Source organism: Arachis hypogaea, chromosome 10 (assembly GCF_003086295.3).
Source record: "Arachis hypogaea cultivar Tifrunner chromosome 10, arahy.Tifrunner.gnm2.J5K5, whole genome shotgun sequence".
In the NCBI taxonomy this organism is placed as follows: Eukaryota; Viridiplantae; Streptophyta; class Magnoliopsida; order Fabales; family Fabaceae; genus Arachis; species Arachis hypogaea.
This window is the reverse complement of record NC_092045.1, coordinates 114,333,977-114,358,695: the sequence shown is the minus strand read 5'-3', so window position 1 is coordinate 114,358,695 and position 24,719 is coordinate 114,333,977. Positions and strand designations below refer to the sequence as shown.

The 24,719-nt window shown below is 31.7% G+C and overlaps 4 protein-coding genes across 6 annotated transcripts; 2 read left to right on the top strand and 2 right to left on the bottom strand.

Annotated features, from left to right (window-relative positions):
• Nucleotides 1–1,518: 1,518 nt before the first annotated feature.
• On the top strand, nt 1,519–6,509 carry LOC112716858 (tubulin alpha-5 chain-like). Its single transcript, XM_025768884.3, has 5 exons — nt 1,519–1,811; nt 2,628–2,842; nt 2,908–3,107; nt 4,297–4,805; nt 6,070–6,509. The coding sequence occupies exons 1-5, from the start codon at nt 1,699–1,701 to the stop codon at nt 6,374–6,376; spliced, it is 1,344 nt and encodes a 447-aa protein (XP_025624669.1). The 5' UTR covers nt 1,519–1,698; the 3' UTR covers nt 6,377–6,509.
• A 3,579-nt stretch (nt 6,510–10,088) lies between these two features.
• LOC112718374 (ethylene-responsive transcription factor ERN1-like) lies at nt 10,089–10,983 on the bottom strand. The gene has a single exon (XM_025770147.3). It carries the CDS (start codon nt 10,869–10,871, stop codon nt 10,251–10,253), a length of 621 nt encoding a protein of 206 aa, XP_025625932.1. The 5' UTR covers nt 10,872–10,983; the 3' UTR covers nt 10,089–10,250.
• A 1,885-nt stretch (nt 10,984–12,868) lies between these two features.
• On the bottom strand, nt 12,869–19,645 carry LOC112716857 (syntaxin-132). Of its 2 annotated transcripts, XM_025768883.3 has the most exons (14): nt 19,427–19,645; nt 18,859–18,966; nt 18,643–18,699; nt 17,512–17,560; nt 16,742–16,830; nt 16,358–16,431; nt 15,780–15,822; nt 15,435–15,495; nt 15,309–15,334; nt 15,141–15,218; nt 14,470–14,550; nt 13,869–13,934; nt 13,490–13,698; nt 12,869–13,097 (listed from the first exon to the last, which is right to left on the bottom strand). In XM_025768883.3, the coding sequence occupies exons 1-13, from the start codon at nt 19,442–19,444 to the stop codon at nt 13,522–13,524; spliced, it is 927 nt and encodes a 308-aa protein (XP_025624668.1). In that variant the 5' UTR covers nt 19,445–19,645; the 3' UTR covers nt 12,869–13,097; nt 13,490–13,521. The 2 variants fall into 2 exon arrangements, with proteins under 2 accessions (XP_025624668.1, XP_025624667.1); XM_025768882.3 differs by having other exon boundaries at nt 12,869–13,698.
• Nucleotides 19,646–20,541: 896 nt separating this feature from the next.
• On the top strand, nt 20,542–23,666 carry LOC112716856 (uncharacterized). 2 transcript variants are annotated; one of them, XM_025768879.2, is made up of 2 exons: nt 20,542–20,681; nt 22,096–23,666. In XM_025768879.2, the coding sequence occupies exon 2, from the start codon at nt 22,136–22,138 to the stop codon at nt 23,189–23,191; it is 1,056 nt and encodes a 351-aa protein (XP_025624664.1). In that variant the 5' UTR covers nt 20,542–20,681; nt 22,096–22,135; the 3' UTR covers nt 23,192–23,666. The 2 variants fall into 2 exon arrangements, with proteins under 2 accessions (XP_025624664.1, XP_025624663.1); XM_025768878.3 differs by having other exon boundaries at nt 20,549–20,681; nt 22,134–23,666.
• Nucleotides 23,667–24,719: the final 1,053 nt, after the last annotated feature.

Below are 24,719 nucleotides of genomic sequence, written 5' to 3'. Positions count from 1 at the left end.
TAAAAATTTCTCTTTTTTTATAGAATTGTTTTTACAATTGTTATAAGTTTTTCTTATTGAAAAGAGGCATGCTACACATACAAGTCTTTTTGACTTACAAGTCTTACAAGTTGCTACATATACGTGCCTTTTAGTGCGTTATTCAGTTTCCAAAGCGCTACACTCACCATGTATTATGAACGACTCTTCTTTTTCTTCTTCTTCCTTCCTCTTCCTCTTCTTTCTCTTCTTCTTCTTCTTCCTCTTCCTCCATGTATTTCTTCGTTATTCTCTTCGTCTTTTCATTAGTTGTTTTACTTGCGTTTATCACTGGTATTCTTGCTTCGTTTTTTTTTCGATTTTCATGGTTTCTGAAATCAAGCTTTGAAATCATTTTGAAGATAATGGAATTTCAGAAATACACCCAAACGATTACAGAAATACATCCAAACGATTATAGAAATACACCCAAAGGATTAAAGAAATACACCCAAAGGATTTAAGAAATACACCCAAAATTCGTTGAAGTACACTTTATGCATAATTCAGAACTCTTTTTCTTTCTCCTCCTCATCTTCTGCTGCTTCTTCTTCTTCTAAAACGATTTCAGAGTTTGATGTCAAAAAACAATGAAAATCGAGGAAAGAAAACAAAGAGAAAAGCACGTAAATGAAGAAGGAGAAATAGAAGGCAAAAAATGAAAAAAAAAAAGAAAAAGAAGAAGAACGTGCAGTAAGAAGAAGAAGAATGTGCAGTAAAATTGTGCAGTAACGGTTGAAGAAGGAGAAAGAGAAGGCAAAAAACGAAAGAAAAAAGAAGAAGAGAAAGAGAAGAAGCACGTGCAGTAACGGTTCAAGCGCGTTAATATAATGACTTGTAAAGACTTGTATAAAAAAATGATTGTATGTGAAGAATTTTTCTATTGAAAATTACTTTTATTTCGATTTATCAAATTTGACAGTTATAACTAAAAAAAATAATTTTCAAGGCCAATTTTAGTAAGTTGTTTTCAAAAAAATGAAAGTCTTACTAAGTTGTACCTTTGTATTTGGTAATAAAAAATTATATATTTATCTTTTTCATTTTAAAAATTAGAAATACTTATAAAAATACCTAATAAAAAATTAAATTTATTTTCACTTTTTATGACATTTATATCTGTTAAAATTATTTTAAAAGTTGAAAATAATTTTATCGAATATAACTTTTATTACTTCATTCTAAAATTACTTTTATGTTAATTTATCAAATACACTTAGTATACTTTTAAAAAGCATAAATCTTACGAAATTCGTCCTAAAAAAAGACGCATTCTGCTTGAAGAAAAGAAAATCCATCAAATAAACTCAATTAATATTTCAAGAAAAAAGAAAAAACAAAAAGATCTTCAGTCCCCGTAAATTTGGCAACAAATGACAGCTGCTAGTCAATATTATTAAAAAAAAAAAAACAGAAATTCGTCCATTAACTTAAACATGGAATCAACGGCTAAAAATTAATTTTTTGGGCTTTGGAGTTTGACGTAATGATTTAGTTTGTGTTAGATGTTAATTGCAAAGTTAGGGAGAAAAGGGATAAAATAAGATTTTCTTCTTCTCCTTCTCCATTTACTTTTTGCATTTTCCTTCTCATATAGAATTTACATTTCTTCGAAAGTCAATAATTATTGTCATTAGCGTTCTTCGTTCATATAGAAAATAAAAATAAAGAGAAAGAAAGATGAGAGAAATAATAAGCATTCATATTGGACAAGCTGGAATTCAGGTTGGGAATTCATGTTGGGAGCTATATTGCCTTGAACATGGCATTCAACCTGATGGGGTCATGGCCAGGTTTGTGCTTTCCATTTTTTATTTTCATATATTCTTTTCTGATTGACTTGCTGGAAAATTCTTTGAATGCCAAGGATTTTCTTATTATTTTGGGTGCATTTTTTTTATCAGTGTTATCAATTTTGGTATTTTGTATTAATTTTTCATTATTAGATCATTATAGCAAATGTGTATTTTTTACGGAGGAAAAAAAAGAAAAAGAAAAAGAGAAAACTAGCAAACATGAGAAAGGTTCATTTAATCCAATTTGGAACTTCTTTGCTTTTTTTTGTTCTGGAGAATGCTATGGTGTTTAAAAATGGTGCTTAATTATTAAAATAAGTTAAAAATTAATATTTAATTTAAAAGATATAAAAATAAATAATTTTTAAAAAATTAAAATTTACTACAAAAAAAATTTAGACAAAATTTAGACGCCAATAGACACCTTAGAATTGGCCTTTTTTTTTTTCATTTGAAGAAATTTAATACCTTTGAAACATTGCATGCATTCTAATCTTGTTATGGTCGGTTGTAGGCCGTGGATTGAATTGACATTTCAGCTTTGCTAATCAATGTTATATATTGATTATTCATCTTGCTCGATTTAATTATAGTGTATTCAATTATTCTTTAGTTATGTGATGAAAATTTTGTTAAATGATGAGTAACCAACATCACCAATAAATTTGATAACGTGTATTTTATATTACTGACTAATTTTAGTAGCGTACGCATAGCATAATTGTAAAAAATAATTAACAGAAGGAAAAAAAAGGTTTATTCCTATAAAATATAGAATGATAAATACCAATTTGACATACTTGTGTATTGTAGTGATTCGGCAGAAGTTTCAGAACACGACGCATTCAGCACATTCTTTAGTGAAAGTGGATCTGGTCACTTTGTTCCAAGGGCTTTATTTGTTGATCTTGAACCCACTGTAGTTGATGAAGTAAGATCTGGTGCTTACAGACAACTCTTTCATCCTGACAAGTTAATTTCTGGCAAAGAAGATGCTGCTAATAATTTTTCAAGAGGACGTTATACAGGTGAGTCAGTGTTTTCAAGTGAAGTTAGTTGAATCGAATATAATAAAATAATATATATGTTGTAGTTGGAAGAGAAGTTGAAGAGGTATGCTTGAACCGTATTCGGAAGTTGGCTGAAAATTGCAGTGGGTTGCAAGGATTCATGTTTTTCAATGCTGCTGGTGGTGGCACTGGTTCTGGTCTAGGCTCATTGCTTTTGGAACGCTTGTCTTCTGAATATGGCAAGAAGTCTAGACTTGGCTTCATCATTTATCCTTCTCCCCAGGTATTAATTAATTAATTATAGTCTAGAGTGTTCATAGATCGATCGGTTTTAATTAGATGTAGGTAGCTTCTAAAAAGATATTAGATCTATTTTAATTTGGTGCGAAAGTAATTCGAAATAAACCGAGTTAAACCAGATTGATTTGATGCAAAATTAGTATATATAAATTTGTAAATTTTATATACTAAAATAATAAAATTTTAATTTTAAAAATTAAATTTAATAAATATTATATTATATTATATTTATACTATATTTTAAAACAAAAATAATATCGTATGATATAAAAAATATCAATTAAAATATAAAAATATAATTTACTCTACTCATTTTATTTTAAAATATATATTTTTATTAGGTTTAATTATTCTGTTGGTTCTTATAGTTTTGTGAAATTTTCAATTAGGTCGCTATATTTTTTTTCCTTTTAATTTAGTTCTTGCACCAATTTTTTTTTCAATTAGATCCCTCTTAACAGTAATTGGTTTAATTATATAGGGACTCAATGGAAAAAAAATTTGGTGTAGAGACTCAAATAAAAGGAAAAAAAAGTATAGGGACCCAATTAAAAATAAAATTTGGTGCAATGACTCAATTAAAAGAAAAAAAAGATATAGGAACCTAATTAAAAATTTCGCAAAACTATAGGAACCAACAGAATAGTTAAACCTTTTTACTATAAAAAACCGATTCTAGATCAGATGATTCCAAGCAAAATTCGAATCCGAGCCTAAAATGGCACTAAAAAAATCTGAACCTGACAAAATATATATTGGGTCCGGAACTAATTTTGGACCAAACCATATCTTAAACACTCCTAAATTACACTAAATCATTGCAAAATAAGCTAAGATTAGAATAAATTGAATTGAAATATCTTATTATATCATCTAAGATTGATATATTACTTTATGTGCTTTTAATTTGGATGATACTCTTTTACATTTCTTACCTCCCTGTACTTTTGACTATAGTTTTTATAACAAAAGTTATGTACACAAAAATCAATCATATGTACATACTGAAAATATTTCAATAAGTGTGTCAATATGTGATGTACTAATGATAAAGGCATGCCTGATGATATCTTATGGTATATATATTCTCTGTTTGATCAAATTCATGCTTTAATAATAATATTAGTGCTTTATTGAATAATGTATGTGATGAAATAATGTTGTTGTTGAAGGTATCTACCGCTGTGGTTGAACCTTACAACACAGTTCTAGCGAACCATGGTCTAATTGAGCACAGCGATGTGGTTGTGCTTTTGGACAACGAAGCAATATACGATATCTGCAGAAGATCATTGGACATTGAAAGACCAACTTACTCCAACTTGAACCGCTTGATATCTCAGTGCATCTCTTCATTAACAACTTCATTGAGATTTCAGGGAGCCATAAATGTTGACATAACAGAGTTCCAAACAAACCTTGTGCCGTATCCAAGAATTCACTTCATGCTCTCCTCCTATGCGCCCGTGATATCGTCCGCCAAGGCGTATCACGAGCAGCTGGCGGTGGCCGAGATCACCAGAGCAGTCTTTGAACCGGCAAACATGATGGCAAAGTGTGATCCAAGAAATGGAAAGTACATGGCTTGCTGCCTAATGTATCGTGGAGATGTTGTCCCAAAAGATGTTAATGTTGCTGTCTCAAATATTAAGACAAAGCGAACCGTTCAATTTGTTGATTGGTAACTACACTTTTTCCCTCTCTAAATAATCTCCATCTTAAGCCTTTTATAATACACATTATTTTTTTATGATTAATAGAAAGTGGAAACTCAGGTGCAATCATGTGAAGTTGATAATCGAGAGTGGTTAGATGATTTGATTGATTTGATTAAATTTTTATCTAACGACTCTTAACTATCAACTTTACGTGAAGTCGACTGCATCTGAATTTCCACTTTTATAAAAATATATATCATCGCTCTTATTTTAATGATGTTATTTTTTTTTATAAATTTATGTATACATACCATGTTAAAAAAATCACATATAGAGTAACATTATAAATAATAAGAGTGACATTATTATTTTTTAAATAATATATATTTTGTTTGTTTTGTTAATTAAAAAATAAAAATATTATGTATTGTATATAAACTAAAACCCAGTTACTAAATTAATTATTATAGTATTGTAGTATAATAAAAAAATATGAGATGTCAAATTTGTATTTTTATTCGCATTGGTTGATTGATGGTTTGGTTTTTTTTTGTATATAAGTGGATTTTAATATAACTGTGTCATGTTAATTGCAGTGATTATGCCAATATTATTAAAATTAAAGCCATATTTTTTATATTTTAGTAATACTTCTTAAAAAGAGTTATTTTAATTTTAATAATATTTTTTAAAATATTATAATTACTGTAACATAATCATTGTAGCAAAATATCGAAATAGAAAATTTTTTCTATTCTATTTATATAGAATAATACTTGTTAATTTCCTTTTTTGAGCGGAACCTTTATGAGATAAGATAAAATATCATCTTAATAAATACAGTATACCACATTATGCAGTGAACAATCAAATGATTGTTGTTAAAAGATAATTTATATACCTAATTAATTGACAAAAATATTATGTATACATAAAAAAATTAATAACTTTAACTATTATATATTTTTAATATATATTTTATATTTTAACGTATATTTTTTATAAATAATTAGTTTAATAACTATTTCTTTTTGTGTTTATAGCTAGTTTGATCAATTAATAATAGGTAAAAGTGTCTATAACTTGCTGTTTAACTTTTGCCTAATTTATATTTTGTAGTAATTTTAGAATATTTAATAATTACTTATTTTTATACTTTTAAAATTAAATATTAATTTTTAATCTTTTTGATAAGTTAGACAAACACTTTTAGACACCATAATAATCACATTAGTAATAATCATATTTTTATAATTATTAAGAGTGTTTATTACGATGAAATTGCAGGTGTCCAACTGGTTTCAAGTGCGGAATCAACTACCAGCCACCAACGGCGGTGCCGGGAGGAGATCTGGCAAAGGTGAAGAGAGCAGTGTGTATGATAAGCAACAACACAGCAGTGGCAGAGGTTTTCTCTCGCATTGACCACAAATTCGATCTCATGTTCGCAAAGAGAGCCTTTGTTCATTGGTATGTCAGTGAAGGCATGGAAGAAGGTGAGTTCTCTGAGGCTCGTGAGGATCTTGCTGCTCTCCAGAAGGACTACGAAGAAGTTGGTGCAGAAGGTGCAGATCAAGAAGTTGAAGATTACTAAACATTTTTCTTTTTTATTTTTTATTTTCTACCACACACACATTATTATATTCTATTTGTTTTCTATGCTATATCACATCTTTTCTATAATCAATCGTTGATCTATAATTTATATAAAACTTTTATTTTTTTAATACCTTTTTGAATACATATAATTATAGTTATGTTAGATTTTTTTATTTAAATAAAGTTTATTCTTTGCTACACGATGAGTTTGATTTTGACAGGTAATTTCACAGGAGTTACCATTTCTTGCTTCAAATTAAGGTTTAGCCATTGTTAATATGCAACTATGCATGTAAGATAGAGTGCTTGATTCAAGTTTCATGGTCCAAAATCCTCATTATTTATCAAAAAATTAAAATAATTTTTTATAATTTAAAATTTTTATTCGATCTCTAATCATTTAAATAATTAGTTTAAGCATGAAGTCTTTAACACGGCAACAAGTCAATATTTATAGAAATCGTTTAAACCAATTACTTAAATGGTTGAAAATTGGTTGGACTAATTATTTGAATAGTTTGAGAAATTATTAAAAAATGTTTTTCGGATGAATGATAAAAAAATAATATTTATTTTTTATATTTTTTTAGTCAACATTCACTTGAATTACCTTTATTTCTTACTTACTACAAGAAGGGCGAAACTGAAGATGTTGTCTTTGGAATGGTAAGCAAGATGTAAGCATATCATCTTTGGATGTCATGAATCATTCACCCACTAAAGTCTGATCTCACATTTTAGATAACTTATATCCGCCAATAATTCGTTGCCTCTAGGGGCCGAGTTAGGTTAAAATTTTGGGAGAAGTTAAAAATTAATTTTATAATAAAAAAATAAATTAAATTTTTAAGAGAAGTTAAATTAAAATTTATACATAATTTATAAAAGAATTTAAAGTTTAGAAAGGAACATCATCCTTCCTTTTATTCTATGAGACTGTTAGTATTGTAAGTGTGAACAATGTTGAAGTTAGTTCCACATAAAAAAAACATAGAAGAGTGAGAAATTTATAAGACGAGAGATCCATTAATTTGACATTTTAAGATTTTGAGTTAGATGTGGTGTCTTTTCAAAAGAGATCTAAAGTTAGAAATTTCTCAATAGATAATGTTTATTAGATTCCTTGGTATCTCATATGGGTTGCATTAGTTGTCAATTCTTCTCTTTATCGCGGGATAGAGCAGCTTGGTTCAAATCCCGGATCAAAGAAAAAACATGGAAGAAGAGTTTATAAGATGAGTGCTGTGATTAAATTATGTAAATTAATATCAATATCATTTTGCAATTTAGCATGATGTGGTTGTGGATCCTAATTCAAATATTTGAACTCCTAAGTTGACTCGTGTAGATTTCTATTTTATGGCTAACTGAACATATTTTCGTTATAAAACTTTAGATTTTGGAAAAAAGACAGGGTATTAAAATTGAGGTTAATTTGGATGCAGTGATAATATAAAAAATTTTACATAGTCATTTAATTAAATTCATATATTTAAATAATTTTTTTAAAATAATAAATTTAAAAATTAAATACTTTATTTATACAAACTAACGTATAATGAGATTGATACAGAAAAAGGATAAGAAAAAGTATAAAAAATAATAACAATAGTAAATAATGTGAATAATAAATTAAAAAAAAGGTAAAATTATAATTAAAAATTAAATTATTAATTAATTATTTAATTTTAAATTTTAAAATTTAAAAAATTAGGATTAGCAATTAAACTTATTCACACTACCTACGGTTATTTCTAATCTCATCATAACTTTCCAATCTCCGATTTCCTCTCGCCGCCGCAGCTTTTTACCTGTGTTGTTGCAACCCTCTCCCCCCTCCCGCCACCGTGGATTCCTGTCGACACCGCCCAATACAAAATCGGATGGTTATTGTTAGTGCAAATGGTTGTTTTAATGGATAATCGAATGATTATTTTATTGGATTCGATTTAAGTGTAAACAGTTAACAAATGTGAGATGTTCAATTTTCTAGGAAGCTGGATGGTTATTTTAAGTGTTACGTGAGTAGTTGTTTTGTGCACATGAGAGGCAAAATCTATTCACTCAACCAAATGCATTTCATGACCACCCTTTTAAAAATTAAAACCCTAAACATCAACTAACCTATTATAGTAGCGAGTGGGAAGAGTGCGACAACGGTGATGGTGTCTGCCGTGCCAACTAGCGACGAATGCAAGGAGTCTGGTAACAAGTATGAGTGGGTGAGTGTCGCACGGTGATGGTGGATGGTGAGCCAAGCAGCGCGTCAAGGGGGAGCACAGAGCTGACCTTCTTTCTCGCGCTGGTTGAAACTGACGCCGAGGTTGACTTCTGGCAAGGGAGAGAGAGACGCGCGGGGCACAACGAACGCGCGATGGGGAGGAGGAGTCTGTCGGCGATGTTGGCTGCCGGCGCGGAAGAGAGGGACGCGCAGGGGAGGGGTGTGATTGACGCCGATGAGGGTGCGATTGACGCCCGTAAATTGGAATGATTGATGAAGGTGGGGAGACAGGGAGTTTGGGGAGAAGAAACTGTTTAGATAAATTAGTGTGGTAAATTAGGGTTTGACATGGTTAAATTTTTTTAATAATTGAGTGAATTTTTTAATTTGGATAATTTGAAAAGTATTGTTTATTTTTTACTTGCATTGGACTAAATTTCCATCCCATTATTCACATTGTTCATATTTTCTATTGTCTACCTAGCAGAATTGGATCAGGATAATTCAATAATTTTGTAATCAACTCCGATAAATAGACAATGAAAAATCTAAATAATGTAAATAACGAACTAATTTCTTAGCCCACTAAAAAATAAAAAAATACCCCAATTCATTAAAATTTTAACCATATGCTCCCTCTCCCAAAACACTACCAGCGCGATCCCCTACCCAAGCAGCCCCCACATTGTTGCTCTCTCCTCATCGTCGGTCGCTATCGTCACCAACCCAGGTGCGACGTCGCTTTCTTCCCATACTGAAATCCTTCTCGTCGCTTAGCTCGTGGGCGCAGTCGCTGCTTCGCTAACCATCCCTAACCGGAGTCACTCTCTACCCCGTCCGACACCAACCTCGCGGCCAATCTTCCTCGTCTGTCGCTGGTTCGGCTAAAACCTCCCAACGGCGTCGTGTCTCCTCCTTACGGCATTATCATGGGCTTGTCACCGTCGGATTCTCATCGGCATCCCTCGCTTCTAGACCGAAAACGAACGACGCCGTCGGACTCCTCCTAGCCTTTGTTGCTTGACTAGTCCACACCGTCATCGCATCGCTTAGCCTCTAATAAAAATAATCATCCACATACATAGTGAATTAACCATCTGCATACCTATTAAAATGATTATTCTGAACATTACAGAAGGAGGCTTTGGCGGTGTTGGCCGTAGGCGGCACTGGCGTCAGTACGGCTGGAGGTGCAGCAATGCGAGGTAAGGATCGAAGAACGATGACAGTGAGTTTTGTGTATATCAGAAGTTATGATGAGATTAGGAATAACTGTACACATTATGAATATACTTAAATTTAAAAATGTTAATCTTAATTTTTTTAATTTTAAAATTTAAAATTAAATAATTAATTAATTATGTGACTTTTAATTTTAATTTTACCTTTCCTTTTAATCTATTCACATTATTCACAATTATCATTGTTTCCTATACTTTTTCTTTTGCAATTTATAAATTAGGAATGAGAACAAGGACAACATCAATGCTTAAACTTTCTTCATCACAACGACGACTTCAATTAAAAAGATTTTGATTTTAAAGAGTTTCATAGAATTCGAAATCGCACCGAATCTAATAACTATGCTAATAAAATCCTAGCAAGATTAAACTTATACAAACCTCTAGAAAGAAACTGGGAAAAATGATTAAGGGAAAAACGAGCTCATCAAAGGTGGAAGATCCCAGAGAGATTCGTTAGAGTCCTTAACTTGAAAAGCATCCATGAATCCATGAACCCCATGAATTGCATAAGGTGAACCAGAACCTGAACCTGAACCTGATACTTGTCTTTCAAAACTACTCAAATCTGGTCTATAAGCATTATCATCAGATAGAATTGTTGGTGTGCTTTCTGTACCAATTGTCTCACTCGAACTCGAAAGCGATGATGATGATGATGAGTTCTCAATGATCTCATCACTGCTGCTGATTCCCTTTTTGCTGTTCAAAAGATTCCGAATCCGGGAAGCGACAGGAGAATCCAAGGACGACGAGAAATGATGAGTGATGAAGTTGGTCCGAGCAGCGGAGCCGCGAAGAAGACGCGCGGCTTCGTCGTAGGCTCTGGCCGCTTCCTCTGCAGTCTGATAAGTGCCAAGCCACATTCTGATGTTGTGCGTTGTGTCTTTGATCTCAGCTACCCATCTCCCTGAAGCTCTCTGTCTCACTCCAACAAACTTACTACTCTTCTTGTTTCTTTTTCTTGCTTTTTGCTTGCTGGAATCTTTCACTGAGTACTGCTTTGCTTGCTGGAATTCAATTTCCATTCGCTAAAAGAATAACAGAACAATCTGAAGTAATATGGGTTGATGCAGAAAGTCTTGAATTTGAAGGATGCAGAATACACCTAAAGTTTTATATTAATTCCTTAAATAGTTGCTTGTGACCTGAAAAATTATATATATATTTTTTGGTTTTCTATAGTATCTTTTAACTCGACAGGTATTCGTCACGGATCAAAACTTTATTTAAGAGTTTGTTATTGGCCAATGGGTTACTAAATGTATAAGGCAGGATTCGAATCCCAACACTTGTTTAAACGGACTTGTGAGCTAATCTAAACTAACCCAACTTAATTGAAAAATTATATATATAATGATGACGAAAGTTGATAAGGTTTTTAAGAAGTACAAGTGGGCTCTTAATGTATTGCACATGAACTAACATTTTTTTTTTTAAATTGAAATTTGTCATTTGATAGTATTTTTTTCTTTAATTTGAAGTATTAAAAACTTTAGCATGATATGGACATGTTAACTTACTTTATCTTCAATGTCTCCACGATTTTGATAAGAATGGCCGCCGTATGTACCTGTCTCGTTTGTTGGCATTGCATTCAAAGTTCAAACGGCGTTTAGATTTTTTTTTTTTTAATTTCTTGATAGATTGCAATTCAAATGATGTGCTTTACTAGAAATTTAGTCTTCCCCAATAAATAAATAACAAATTGGTAACACATTTAATTTTTAATATCACTAATTCTCGAGACTTGTAGGATAAGACTTAATTTTGGACGTAGGACACTACATAATTAAATTAATGTAATTTTAATTGTAACTACAAATTTTTTCTAGAAGGCGTAATTGCACTACATACACATTTCGTTCTAGCAATTTGGTAAAAGAACCTTATACTATCATTACCTTAAACTGATGTTTAGTTGTTTACATTTGTATGAACCTTATTGTTGGGTACAAAATTTGGTGGTTGTTCTTTTTCATTTTTTTTAAGTTCGTAATACATAAAAAAATACAAAATAAAAATTCCACACATGTATTATTGATTGATACATTGTTCTCAATTTTATTCTACTGAATTTTACTAGGTTGACAATGACTTTTGTGAACAATATAAACAATGAACTCTAAAATTTGTCCAATAAAATAAAACACATTACACTTTCAAATTATTTATCTAAATCTTAATATTAGGATAACAATCTGCACACCTAGTAAATTGAACATCCGATATATCTATTATTCACATTATTTAATATTTTCATTGTTTATTTATACTTTTCCTTTTTGTAAATATTTTCTCTTTTGGGGAAAAGACAAAAAGAAAAAAGAATCTAAGGCAAAGATCACAACCTAGTAAGACAAAACCAAAGCAAGAAGCTAGTGTCTGTCCTTCTTCTCCGCAGTTGAAACTCGAAAGGATTATGACAAATGCCTGAATGACTTCCAGTTGGAGGCTGCACAATGATCCTTAACATGCATCTATGATCTATCTGTATCTCAGGTACAATTGCTTCTTTTTTCTTTTTTTTTTGGGGGGAAGGAGGAGGAGGAGGATGATTAAAAGTGAGTTTTTTAACTAAAAATATCATTCTTCTCATGTACTTGGATATTTGTAAAAATTTTATAAGAACAATTAATTTTCAACTTTTGTTTTCAATTATATAAAATATTCTTATACACTTATTCTTTTAATAGAAAGTAAACGCACTCTTAACCTTAATAACCTGATTTTTTCACCATTATTATCTACAATAGTAACTTGTAATCGAATTTGTACTGCAATTAATATTACAACTTGTAAATAAATTATGTACAAGTTAAAAATTTATCTTTTGGAAATTATTATAGTTATGTATTTTGTATTTACAATGATTTTTTAAACCTTTTAACCATTATAACTATATCATTAAAATATAAAATATGAGCAAACCTGTTTCAACGAATCAACTTTCACTTTAATTATGATCAAACTCACTAGCTTTTGTCGGAGATAGTTTAGTAGAAAATTAAATGTACACCAATAATTATTAAGCAATGTGTTTTCTTCAAGTAGAAACTCGTATACACTTTTTGAGCTTTTTAGCCCAATTTGTCCACCAAAGTCAGAAATTAGAACACAAGTCAACTGAATTTTCTATATATTGATGCAGGATTCATTGAAGTGAATTCAACACTGAGAAAGGTATAAAAACAAGCAAAAGCTGAACAAGGAAGTGACAAAGGAGAATGATGGGATACGAATTGGTTCATTTCCTAGGACAAAAGGAACAGAGCACAAAGACATTAGAGTCACAAACACAAAGACAATGGAGATAGGAACAGACACAATAGAAACAGAGACACATATATATACTGTGTTTGGTTAAATTGATGCTTCAAATTTCACTCATTAGTTAAATTAATCTCCAAATTTTAACTAAATCATATTGATCCTCCAAATTAATTAACGTTAATTATGTTCATCCTCCGAATACTCTATGCAAAGACAAACATAGCTTATGTTGATAAATTTGGGAGACTAATTTGACTAATGAGTGAAATTTGAAGAACTAGTTTGACTATTTACTCTAAAATGTGTGCATATTTTAAACGAAAAGAAAAAGGAAAAGAATGAAAGAATATGAAAAAGCAGCGAGGACACAGACCAAACACAGGCATATGGATCAAGAATCAGTAATTAAACACCCTGCTTTTTGGCAAGCCATGGTTTGATGACACTGGTAAGGAGGATTATAAGAATGACAAGAAATATTATGAGTGCAATGCACATCCATTTTCTAGATTTCCTTTGAATTTTCTTTGCCTTATGGAGGGCTGTATTGCCCTGTTGCACGTGATCTACTGCATTTAAAACCTGATTCAACAGAAAATACAAACAAATATTCATTGGAAAATATAGAAAATATAGAAATTTTCTGTCTCTAGGAAAGAAAATTGTGTCTCTATTTCTGTCTCCATATTTCTCTTCGGAGACAGAACCCAAACACAATCCAACAGCTTTGTATTATGGAGTGATCCAAATACCTGTGTTTCTATGTTGTTAAGCATGTCACCTTGTGCATCGACTAATACTGCCATATCCATAAAAATCTGCCAAGACATGTAAATACATTTCTCAGACAAAAGAAAATAAATTACAATAATTTTCGCAAGGTTTCTAACTGCATCTTTAACTTCCTAGTCCTACAGATGTAGCAGTGCAATGTATATCTAATCTTTCTTTTCTATGGATCAGTTTTATTTACACTATTCTATAAAAGCTCCATACTAGTTTATACACATTAAATATCTTCATTGCACACATTTTTTAACTCCATACTAGTCTGTACTTTGTAATGGTTACTGATATGCCCTAGTGAAAGACTGTAGGGTGATGAAGTGTTAAAAATCTGTACCTATATTTAAACAGAATAGATATAGAAATCAAAAGGTAATTACTAGTTTACTACCACAACATCATGGTGAAAAAAGTAACCACTAGTCTATCTTGGGAGGAAAAAAAAAGTAACTACTATTAATTCCTCGCCACTGTGTACAGGATATCATCATTTGATACATGTAGCTAATCTGACCTAGTAGGATACTATCACATTGTAGTTGATGCAGATTATTTGAAACAAATTACCTGTTGTAATTCAACAAGCTTCTTCTCGACGTCTCTAGCTGCTTCATGCCGCTCATGAATTTCTGCTAGTGTGTCCATTATCTACATAGAGAACATAGAAGTTTGAGAGGCACAAACTAAAAGAAGGTAAATTCTTAAGATTCATTGTCCTCAGCCTATTTACCAATGACCAAGAAGCAAGGAACATCAACAATGCTCCTTACTCATTCCAGAAATAGGATTTGAAAAAGTGCATATGATGAAAGTTATGGGAGAGTATAAGATATTCATGATAGAAAGTTGGCTTAAATAAACTTTTGGACTCTAAAATATGCTCTTTTTGGTTTCTGTCCCCGTGGTTATAATTCAGTAAAATTTAGAAGTAAAATATTTTTGTCCTTGCCATCATAGGACTTCAATAAATGATGACATACAACTTAAATTTTTGGTGAAAACTCAGGTGCAGTGGTCTTTATATGAAGTTGATAGTTAAGAATCGTTAGCATTTAACGGAGCAAACAAACGGCCAAGACAACAATAGATAACTTTTAAATTTTACTAGACCAAAACCAAAACAAAAATGACATATATCTTATAGAGTTAAAAGACTTAAATTAAGACTTAAAAAAGCTAGAAAATTAAATAGGAAAATGAAGAGGAAGAGATGGAGAAAGTATCAGAATGAGACAAACCTGCCCTCTTCCTTGTTCCTGAATTGCCTTCTGGAAGATTTGCTCACTGTCTCCAGTCTCAATTAATCTGTCAATTGTCTGTACATTGTTAAATGATTAGAAGAAAAACTTCTCAAAGGCATACAGTTTCCTATAAAAAAAAAAAGTTTCAGGGAAAAATGAAAATACCTCCTCATCAGCTCTTGTGCCCGTTACTAACAACCATGAAAAACAGGGAATACCAAAAATTTAACTCCACGGCAAAGAAAATCAATGGAATCAAATTGCATGGATTTATATATATAAAAAACTAACCTGTAAACACACGTCTCTCAACAACTTCACGGTATTCTTGATGAATGGCTTCTCTAAGGGTCTGCAAAGATTTGAAAAAATTAGATATAACCCAGCTTTCATTATATAGAAAAATAAAATTGAGAAAATAAATTCCATGTGTTCAAAAATCATAAAACTTGTGGTTTAACTTCTATAATTCCCTGATAACTTATATAACAATTAAACAAAATCTCACAAAGAATTACGACATAATATTTTCTTATATGTATTTTACATATAGTATACATCTGCACGAGTTAAACACACTATATGAAAGAACTAAACACATTCTAAAACAAAAGAGACAAGTTTAGACAAACCAACCTGAAATTCAGCCATCTTGTCCTTCAGTTTCTTTTTCAAGTTACTGCAAAAAAATTTAATACAAAAAATCAGGTGCATATAACATTGGTCAAACATTAAGCAAATAACAATTACAATATAATACTTCTGTGTAATCCTTGTTTGTGATCCAATATTATAGGTAGATTTCACTGTCTGCAAAGAGAAAATCAGGCTAAGAGAAGCAAGGCTTTTCAATTTTTCCTCATTTCTTATGGGCCCTCAAATATACTGTGTTACAAATTGGATTTCTGGAATATAATAGCAACAATGTCAACATCCTTGGAGATTGAAGAATATGATATGCAATGTTCTTTGTAGATTTGTATACTGAGACATTTTTCACCTTTCAGAATCTAAAAAAATTCTAATGCAGTGGCAGAACTTGTGACTTCAATATTTGAAAACTTGAGAAAGAAAAGAGAAAAAATTACACTATACTATAATTTGAAATTCAAACCAGTAAGGCATTTATATCACTAATCTGAAATTCAAACCAGTAAGGCATTTATATCACACAATAATAATAATAATAACTAGAGAGTTGGAAAAGCACTAACATAGTTGTTGCTGTTCGTGATCGGTCAACACCTGATCCTTTTCCACATCCAGGTTTCTGCCTATTTGCCAAATTCTGCAACAGAAAATGGACTAAGTGGTGTTAAGGGAGGAGAAAAGGGACTGTATAACAAGAATCTACGTCTTTATTCAAACTTTAGTGGCTACATTTGGATACTGTCACTGAGATAGAAATACAAAGACAGTGGACACAGAAACTCATCAGGTTGCTGTGACAGACAAAAAAGTTGTCCCAGAAAGAAAATTCTTGCATTTTCTTTACTTCTTGAAAAATAGGATCAGGAAATATCCATATCTGTCTCTGTATTTTAGTCTTGGAGACAAAATCCAAATGCAACTTGACAAACATGTATTAGAGATCTCACCTCTTTGTCCAGTTCTTCAATTTTTGTCTTTATGTAATATCCAGTTTTTTTAACTTCATCAACATCTTTCTCCATTCTCTCTTTAATAGCTGCAAAGGATGTGTGGATCGAACAGAATTAATTAGTCTAGTACTTGTGAAGTCAATCTTAAACTTCCAAACACCAATATTCAAATGTATCCTCTGGCTGAAGTTAACGTGGTATCAAACATCTGCAATCATTGCTTCCGTAGCACATCATTTTCTCAACTTATCCAACTTTGATCCCACTGCCTTTAGCAGTTTCTTTTTTTTCAACACTTTCTTATGCAGTTCCAACTTTGCGATTTTCACTGTCCCATTCAACATAGTTGTCCCTTTGCAGTTTCAATGAACTTCATATACACATCCCAACAAATCTAATAAAAAGGTGAAAAGACCACCCTCACTTTACATCCTTTTTTAACTGTGTTTTAAAGACTTATCAATCAAACACGCCATTTTAGACATTCCACTACAAGATATATAATTAGTTTTGATAATAAAAGAGTTTCATAATTTTAAATGATAACTTTTTATAATTTATTAGTCTCAAACTATAATATAAATAAAAAGAAAAGTGGATTAATAAGCATTAGCATGCTTATTGTTCATTTATTTATTCACTATGGAATTTACATTTATGATAATGAAACTAAATTCAATCTTTAGCTCAAAAGAAGCACATGAAATAAAACATGCAAAAGAATTGTATAGGAAGAAACTAAGAAAACAGACCGGAATTATACTAACCCTTCATGGCAGGAGCCTTGGTCACAGATCTTGACTCGTCATGGGCTTCCTGTAAGCAAGTTTTGAGCAAAATGATGAAAAAATTGCAAGCAGTTTTTACTAGATAAAGTACAGAAACAAGCAAGCACAAGTGCACAACACTTAATAGAAAATTTTCCTAAACAAGTCATACATACAGAGTGCTCTACTCTTACCAATTTGAAAATTCTGAAGTTGGAGCAAAAGCAAATTATTTATTCCACTTTCTATTTCGTCAATTAACTTGTTAAAAATCTGACTAAATAGAGCAATAATTCAAGGCTTATTTCAACTGCATTCAAGCTAGAATCTTCTCCTTCTTTGTCCTTCATAAATGGTTTTCGAATGGCAACATTTCTTTCTCCTATGTTTCTCCCTCACTCTTGACATGCAAGCTGTCTATCAATTGCAAACAAACACTTTTCACTCTCTGACAAAGTCCGTACTTGCTAATTTTAGAGAACTAAAAGTACTTATAAGATGAGATATATGAATTTGGGTGGTTTTTTCATCAATTCTTATCAGGAACAACTTTCATGAAGAGAATCAGAAAAAAAAAATGAATGAAGTACGTAAAGAATATGGTGTCCTTACAAGAAGAAACAGAAATGTGTCATCCCTATGAGATCAACCCACCTAACAAGGCAGGCCAATCTCTGTAATATATCTATCAACAAAACACCTCTAATAAGACCATTTACAGAACTGTATACTAAAGCTAAGAAGTTAAAAAAGAGGAAGAAATCCCTTTAAAAATTCTAGTTTTTTTTTTCCCTCTCAAGCCAAAGACTTTGAATTCTACAAGAGAAACTGCTTCAGTCCTTAGGATATACGCCATCTCTCTAATGGTTCTTTTGGTGACCCTTCCAAGTTCTAACTGTGCTAGTGTACGTCAAGAAGGAGAAATTCAAGAAGAAAAGTATTTATATGGTTGTATAACCCTTAATATCGATATTTTACCTGGATTGACCGCTTCTGTATTTATCATATTTATGTTAAGACACTAGTACAAGTATATCTGATATCTTAGTGTTCATCATAAACACAACAAAACTGATTCATTATCAATGTAAATTTTTTGTTACAGGTGTGTTTAAGGGTGAGACAGCTTACCTGGAGCCTTCTCAAAAGCATATCCAGCTTAGCATATTGTTTATCGAGCTCTTGAATCTACAAGACAAGGGAGAAATCCATACATTCCATGAGATGACAAGATGATTGAACATGGATTTTAAAGTCATTCTCTAATTTTACAAAATTGAGGGGGAAAAAAGAAAGAAAAGTTTATTAATGGTGTTCAACATAAGTATAAGGATTAAGAACAAACACCTTTTTGAAGAAAAGATTCAAGCCCAGTTCTCCTGAGTTCATTCCATATGCTCCTAACTCAATGTCTACACCACCACGACCTTGGCCACGTGGGATCTCAAATGATTCCTAAAGAAAAAAGGTCATCAAGTTAATAAATATAGTTTCACCTTAATGTTGCATATGCCATCTACACGTTCTAATTCCTAAGTAAAATATTCACAGACATTACTGCTATTCTATTAGCTCTTGCTCTGCATAGGATTGAAGAATAAGCTGATCTATGATGCATGTAGAATTCAAAGTGTGCAAAATAACACTCCAAGCTAAAACGTTGCAATAGGAAATATTTTATAGTCAACTCTCTATAGTACCAAAACAAAAGAAAGGAAAAAAACAATTGAAATACATCCAAAATCTACAAAAACGTCACAATAGATGCAATATTTTATAAATATCAATTAGACAACAAATACATCCAAAATCTACAATGCCTAATACAAAACCCTCAAACAAAACTGGATCTGGATGAACACAAATTAGACAAGAAATATGAATCAAGATTATTACGTGAAAGAGGATTAAATACCGTTAGAAGATCGTTCATTGTGGAAGAAATTAAAGTTGAAGAATGTCAATGGCGGAATGGAACGCAAGGAGAGGAAGATTGGGAGCTGGGAAGGACGACCTGGTTAAGAAAAAACCAGGCCATACGCCAAGTGCAAACCCAGAGCCAGAGGCACGGAGATAAGGAAAATGGTTAGGTTTCTGTTACTTTTATTTCCTTCGTTTCTTCGTTGTCATCATACGGAGTAACAATGCAAGCTTTGGAAACGGAATCACCAACCAATGCGGACACACACACAACATGCTTCCGCCACAGATCATCAACTTTCAATCAAGCAAAATAATAAATAATTAAATTTATCAAAATAGAAACCCCTACGCCTGCACCACATCCATGCATCACTATTACTTTTACGTACTACCAATTTTGTTTCTTTTTTTTTATCTATTTTCTTTTCATTAATTTTGAATAAAAATTATATTTTTATTATTTTGACTTTGTTTGATTTTTTTTAGCATTAAAAGATGACATTCTTAGATTCTTAAAAAATTTGATTTTAGATTATTTAGTTGTTGAAGAAAAAAAATTACAAATTGAATTTTTCGCGATCGTAAATATATGTATATAAATTTTGTTATTTATAATGGTAGATATTTTGTTGCTTAGATGAACATGAAAAAAATATAATTTTAGATAATAAAATATTATTATTTTTTGAATTTTTATATAACTTGTATTAGCATTTTTCTATTTATTATAATATTATCAAAACAGAAGTTTTAAGTCACAAAAAAAATAGGTAAAATTTTATTCTAAAAATTATTATCTACTTAAAAATTTTCATAAATAGATACGTCATAACTAATTATACATATAAGAATGACGGTTAAATTTTACGTAATGAATAAATAAAAACACTTAACATAACGTGTCTATCATAATCTTAAAATACCTAATTGTTATTTTACACATTTTTATTTTATATTTCTATCTTTTACTTTAAACTTGAAACAAATATACATCAAAGTAATATATAATTTTTATAATTGATTTTGCGATTAATTTTTAGGATAAAGGATAAAATGTTTCTTTTAAAAATTAAATTCGGACGTGATGAAAACGTTAAAAAAAAAAAATTCTAATTTCGTGTCAAGTGAGGTCCGCAATAGCGACTCACCACAAAACTCCAGAAACTACGAAGCTACCGTTTGTTTCAAGGCAAAGTCCAACTTTCACTTCTATACTCTGCTCTTAACCTACTTTCTCCTCTCTTCAGGTACCGTATTTCTCTCCGTAATCTCTTGATTTTCACAAATCTGCTTTTCTGTATCTTTGATTTGTCTCCATCGCTGCCTGGATTGTATTCAACTCACTGATCGCTTTTTTTAATTTTTTATTTGGAATTGTGATAGTCTGCTAATGTTATTTTTTCGTGACATCAGAAATTGAATTATTGAAACTATGTGTTATATCGATAATATATATGCAGTATGTTTTATTTGATTTGGTTCGTGTTTTGCATTGATTTTGGATGGACTAGGGTTCTTCATGTAAATGATCGTTGCAGCTGAAATTTATTTTATTTTGTTTTATATTTCTTTACTGCATAGTTTATTTCATGAATTGTTTTGGTATAGGGTTGGAAACAGCAATAAAATGTTAAAAGATGAGTTTCTATTAATCCTAATTCATCAGCTTTTCACCGCAATTTCATCCTCTATGTCAAACTGGACCCAAAGAAGTTTCTGCTGGCTGTCACAGGTTGTGTGAAATTCTGAGGCTTCGGTTTGAATTAGATTAGAGGAATTGATTTCCAAATCCACTTCAGTAGCGTTAAACTAAAAAATCTTTTGGTACGAGTGGAATAGGCTATAAAGGCTGGGTTTGGATTCTTATCTATACATAGATAGTGAAAATATCCGTGATTGTTTCTGTATCCCTGTATTTCCATCTCAAAGACAAAATCTAATGTAGCCATATGAATATATGATGACTGAGATAGCATTTCCAATCCTTCTTACTTTTAATTATTGTTGCAATTTTACCTTTGATGTTTCTAGACAGTTTCAATTTCATTGTAATTTAGAAACAGTTGGGGTAAAATTGAAATAATTCAAAAACATTAAGTGTAAAAAGTGCACTTATCCCTTATTTCTTTTTATTGTCTCAAGTATGACCCTTCCCATAGTGGTTGGCATCCTTTGGAACAGATGCTCTATTTTGGTTGTTTTATGTAAATAACTTTTGAAAAACTCTGTATTTGACATTCTATTTGAGTTTCCAAACTCTGCTTTCTACTATAGTTTCTTTTCCATTTGATGCTTCTTAGTTCCCTCTTCCTTGTATGCTGAGCTGCATTTTTAGTTTTAGTTAAATTGAATTATTTGAATTGGATCCATATTGTTGAAATGATGCACTATATTGGTGGTGAAAGACAAAGTAGCAATTTAAGAAGCATACACAATGACAATGAAGCTGAGTAATATAACAAAACTAAAATGATAGATAAACCAATTTTTTCCATTCACATTTGTGTGTGTTTTTGGCATGATAATACTTGTTTGCTACGAGGCTTTTCTGTTATCTCATTAGTATAGAGTTGCTTGAATGTTTAGATAGTAAATATCGGTGAATTTCTTAGGGGAAGGTGAAATTCATACTTCTTACTACTTTGATTTTTGGATTGTCAGATTCAGTCAAAGATTTTTTACATCATCAGTTTTTATAGATATGGAAGACAAATCTAAAGTGTCCCTGAAAATCAAGATTGACGATAAAAACCCGGGTGATGTGAAGGAGGACAAGACCGAGGTAGAATTGGAGCTGAAGAACAAATCCAAAGAGAAAAAGGACAAGACTAAGGTAGAACTGGAGCTGAAGAACAAATCGAAAGAGAAAAAGGATGAGGAGGAACTGCAAAAGAAGAAGAAGGAAACGAAAGAAAAAGGTGGTAAAAGTGGCGATGAGAAGGTGAAAGGGAAAGAAAATGATGGCGAGGAAGGTGATGATAAGAAGGAAAAGAAGAGCAAGGCGGGCAAAATAGATCTTAAGGAAAAAAATGAAGACATCAAGGACAAGGATGGTAAGGAGAAGAAGAAAAAGGAAGAGAAGAAGAAAAAGGAAAAGAAGGAGAAGGATGTTGAAAATGAAACAAAGGACAAGGAAAAAGGAGACAAAGGAGAGGATGGTAAAGAGAAGATGAAAAAGAAGGATGAGAAGAAGAAAAAGGAAAAGAAGGAGGATGATGTAGAAATTGAAGAGAAGAACAAGGAGAAAGAGGAGGGAGGAGAATATGGTGATGAGAAGAAAGATAAGAAGGACAAGAAGGAGGAGAAGAAAAACGAAAAGAAGGACAAGAATGAGAAAATCAAGCTAGAGGAGGACAAAGAAAAAACTAAAGAAGTTGTTGTAGAACAGAAGAAGAAAAAGAAGGAAAAAGAAAAGGAGCATAAGGATGATGAGAAAGATGAGAAGTCAATAAAGAAGAGAGAGATGAAACCAAAAATTGAGGGAGAAGAGGAAGCAGAACAACAGAAAGATGATGTGAACCAAGTGAAGGAGAAGGAGGAAAAAGAAGAGAAGGTTAAAGGGGGAAAGAAGAGAAAGCCTATTGGAAAGGACAGGTCCAACGATGTCACCAAGCTGAAACAAAAGCTTGGGAAGATTAATGAGAAGATAGAAACACTCCTACAAAAAAAGGCTGACATTGAAAAACAGATAAAAGAAGCCTTAAATGAAAACGAAGGTAATGCAGACATGGAGAAGGCCAAAGTTTTAGTAGAATAGCAGTTATGTGTATCTATATGCACTCTATACATTGTAAACTATGTATCTTTACCCACGTAGTTAGCAGCATTTAATGCTTCATACACATGACTTCTCCCAAACCACATTCCATAAGATATAATAGAGGCTGTAAATGGAGACAGCAACCTATGCAACCGATATTTCTGAACCATTTTAGGGACAGTTAATTCAGACATAATTGTATCAAGCACGCGAATTGGGATGTCAATAGTTCGAGGCAGCGGGAACAGGGTGGAACTGTGGAAGTGTCTCCCTGCGTCTATTTTTTGAACTACAATTTTTTTCCGTTCACATTATTATGTCATTTGTCATAATACGTATTATTAATGGTCTATCTCAATAAGTCATGTCGGTATACTGAAATCACAAAGACTAATGTTATATACTTTTGTCAATTTCAAAAAGGTCATTGATGTTATTTGAATCTCAAAATAATTTCGATGTACAACACCAAGTTATATGTTGTTATATTTCCTTTTCTTTTCTTTTGTTTTTTTGTTATTTGTGATCTTAAGAGAAATATTGAAACCTAAATTTTTATAGATACATTTTGCAGTGTATAACTGTATAAGATTTGGTAGGGCACAATTAACCTTTTTTTTTCTAATTTATTCATTTATCACGTGGGTTAGGTACTGTATAAGATTTGGTAGGGCCAAATTATTATACAATAATTGGCGTTAATAAATGTTATTTTCACGATGATAACGTTTTATATATACACGCGTCACGCGTGTGAGCTAAACACTTTTTTTACTAAATTTTAATATTTCAAATCAATCTCTAAAATATTTTTAGTTAGATAATCTAATCCTCAATAAATTTTAATCACCATGTGCCATGCATGATTGTTGTCTGTACTATATGCCACGCTTGCTTTCATTATATAGCTAATGCGATTCACACTTGCCATGCAAAATTGATTCTCTATTAAAATAGAGTATTGTTACGCATGCAACTTCTTTTGGCATACAAGTCATATAAGTCACTTATATAACATTTGTGTAACAAATAAACAAACAACAACAAAGCATTGTCCCACTAAGTGGGGTCGGCTACATAAATCAAACGACGTCATTGTGCTCTGTCATGTATCATGTCTACAGAGAGACCGTTTACATGTAGATCTCGTTTGACCACCTCATGGATGGTCTTCTTAGGTCTTCCTCTGCTTTTCGCCCTTTGTCCATCTTCCATCTCATCCACCCTCCTGACTGGATGTTCTATCGGTCTTCTTCTCACATGTCCAAACCACCTAAGACGCGATTCAACCATATTTTCCACAATGGGTGCTACTCCAACTCTCTCCCTTATATCCTCATTCCTTATTTTATCCAATCGCGTATGACCACTCATCCATCTCAACATCTTCATCTCTGCCACACTCAGCTTATGTTCGTGCTCCCCTTTAGCCGCCCAACACTCCGTACCATACAGCATAGCCGGTCTTATAGCGGTGATAGAATTTACCTTTAAGTTTTAAAGACACTTTTTTGTCGCATATAAA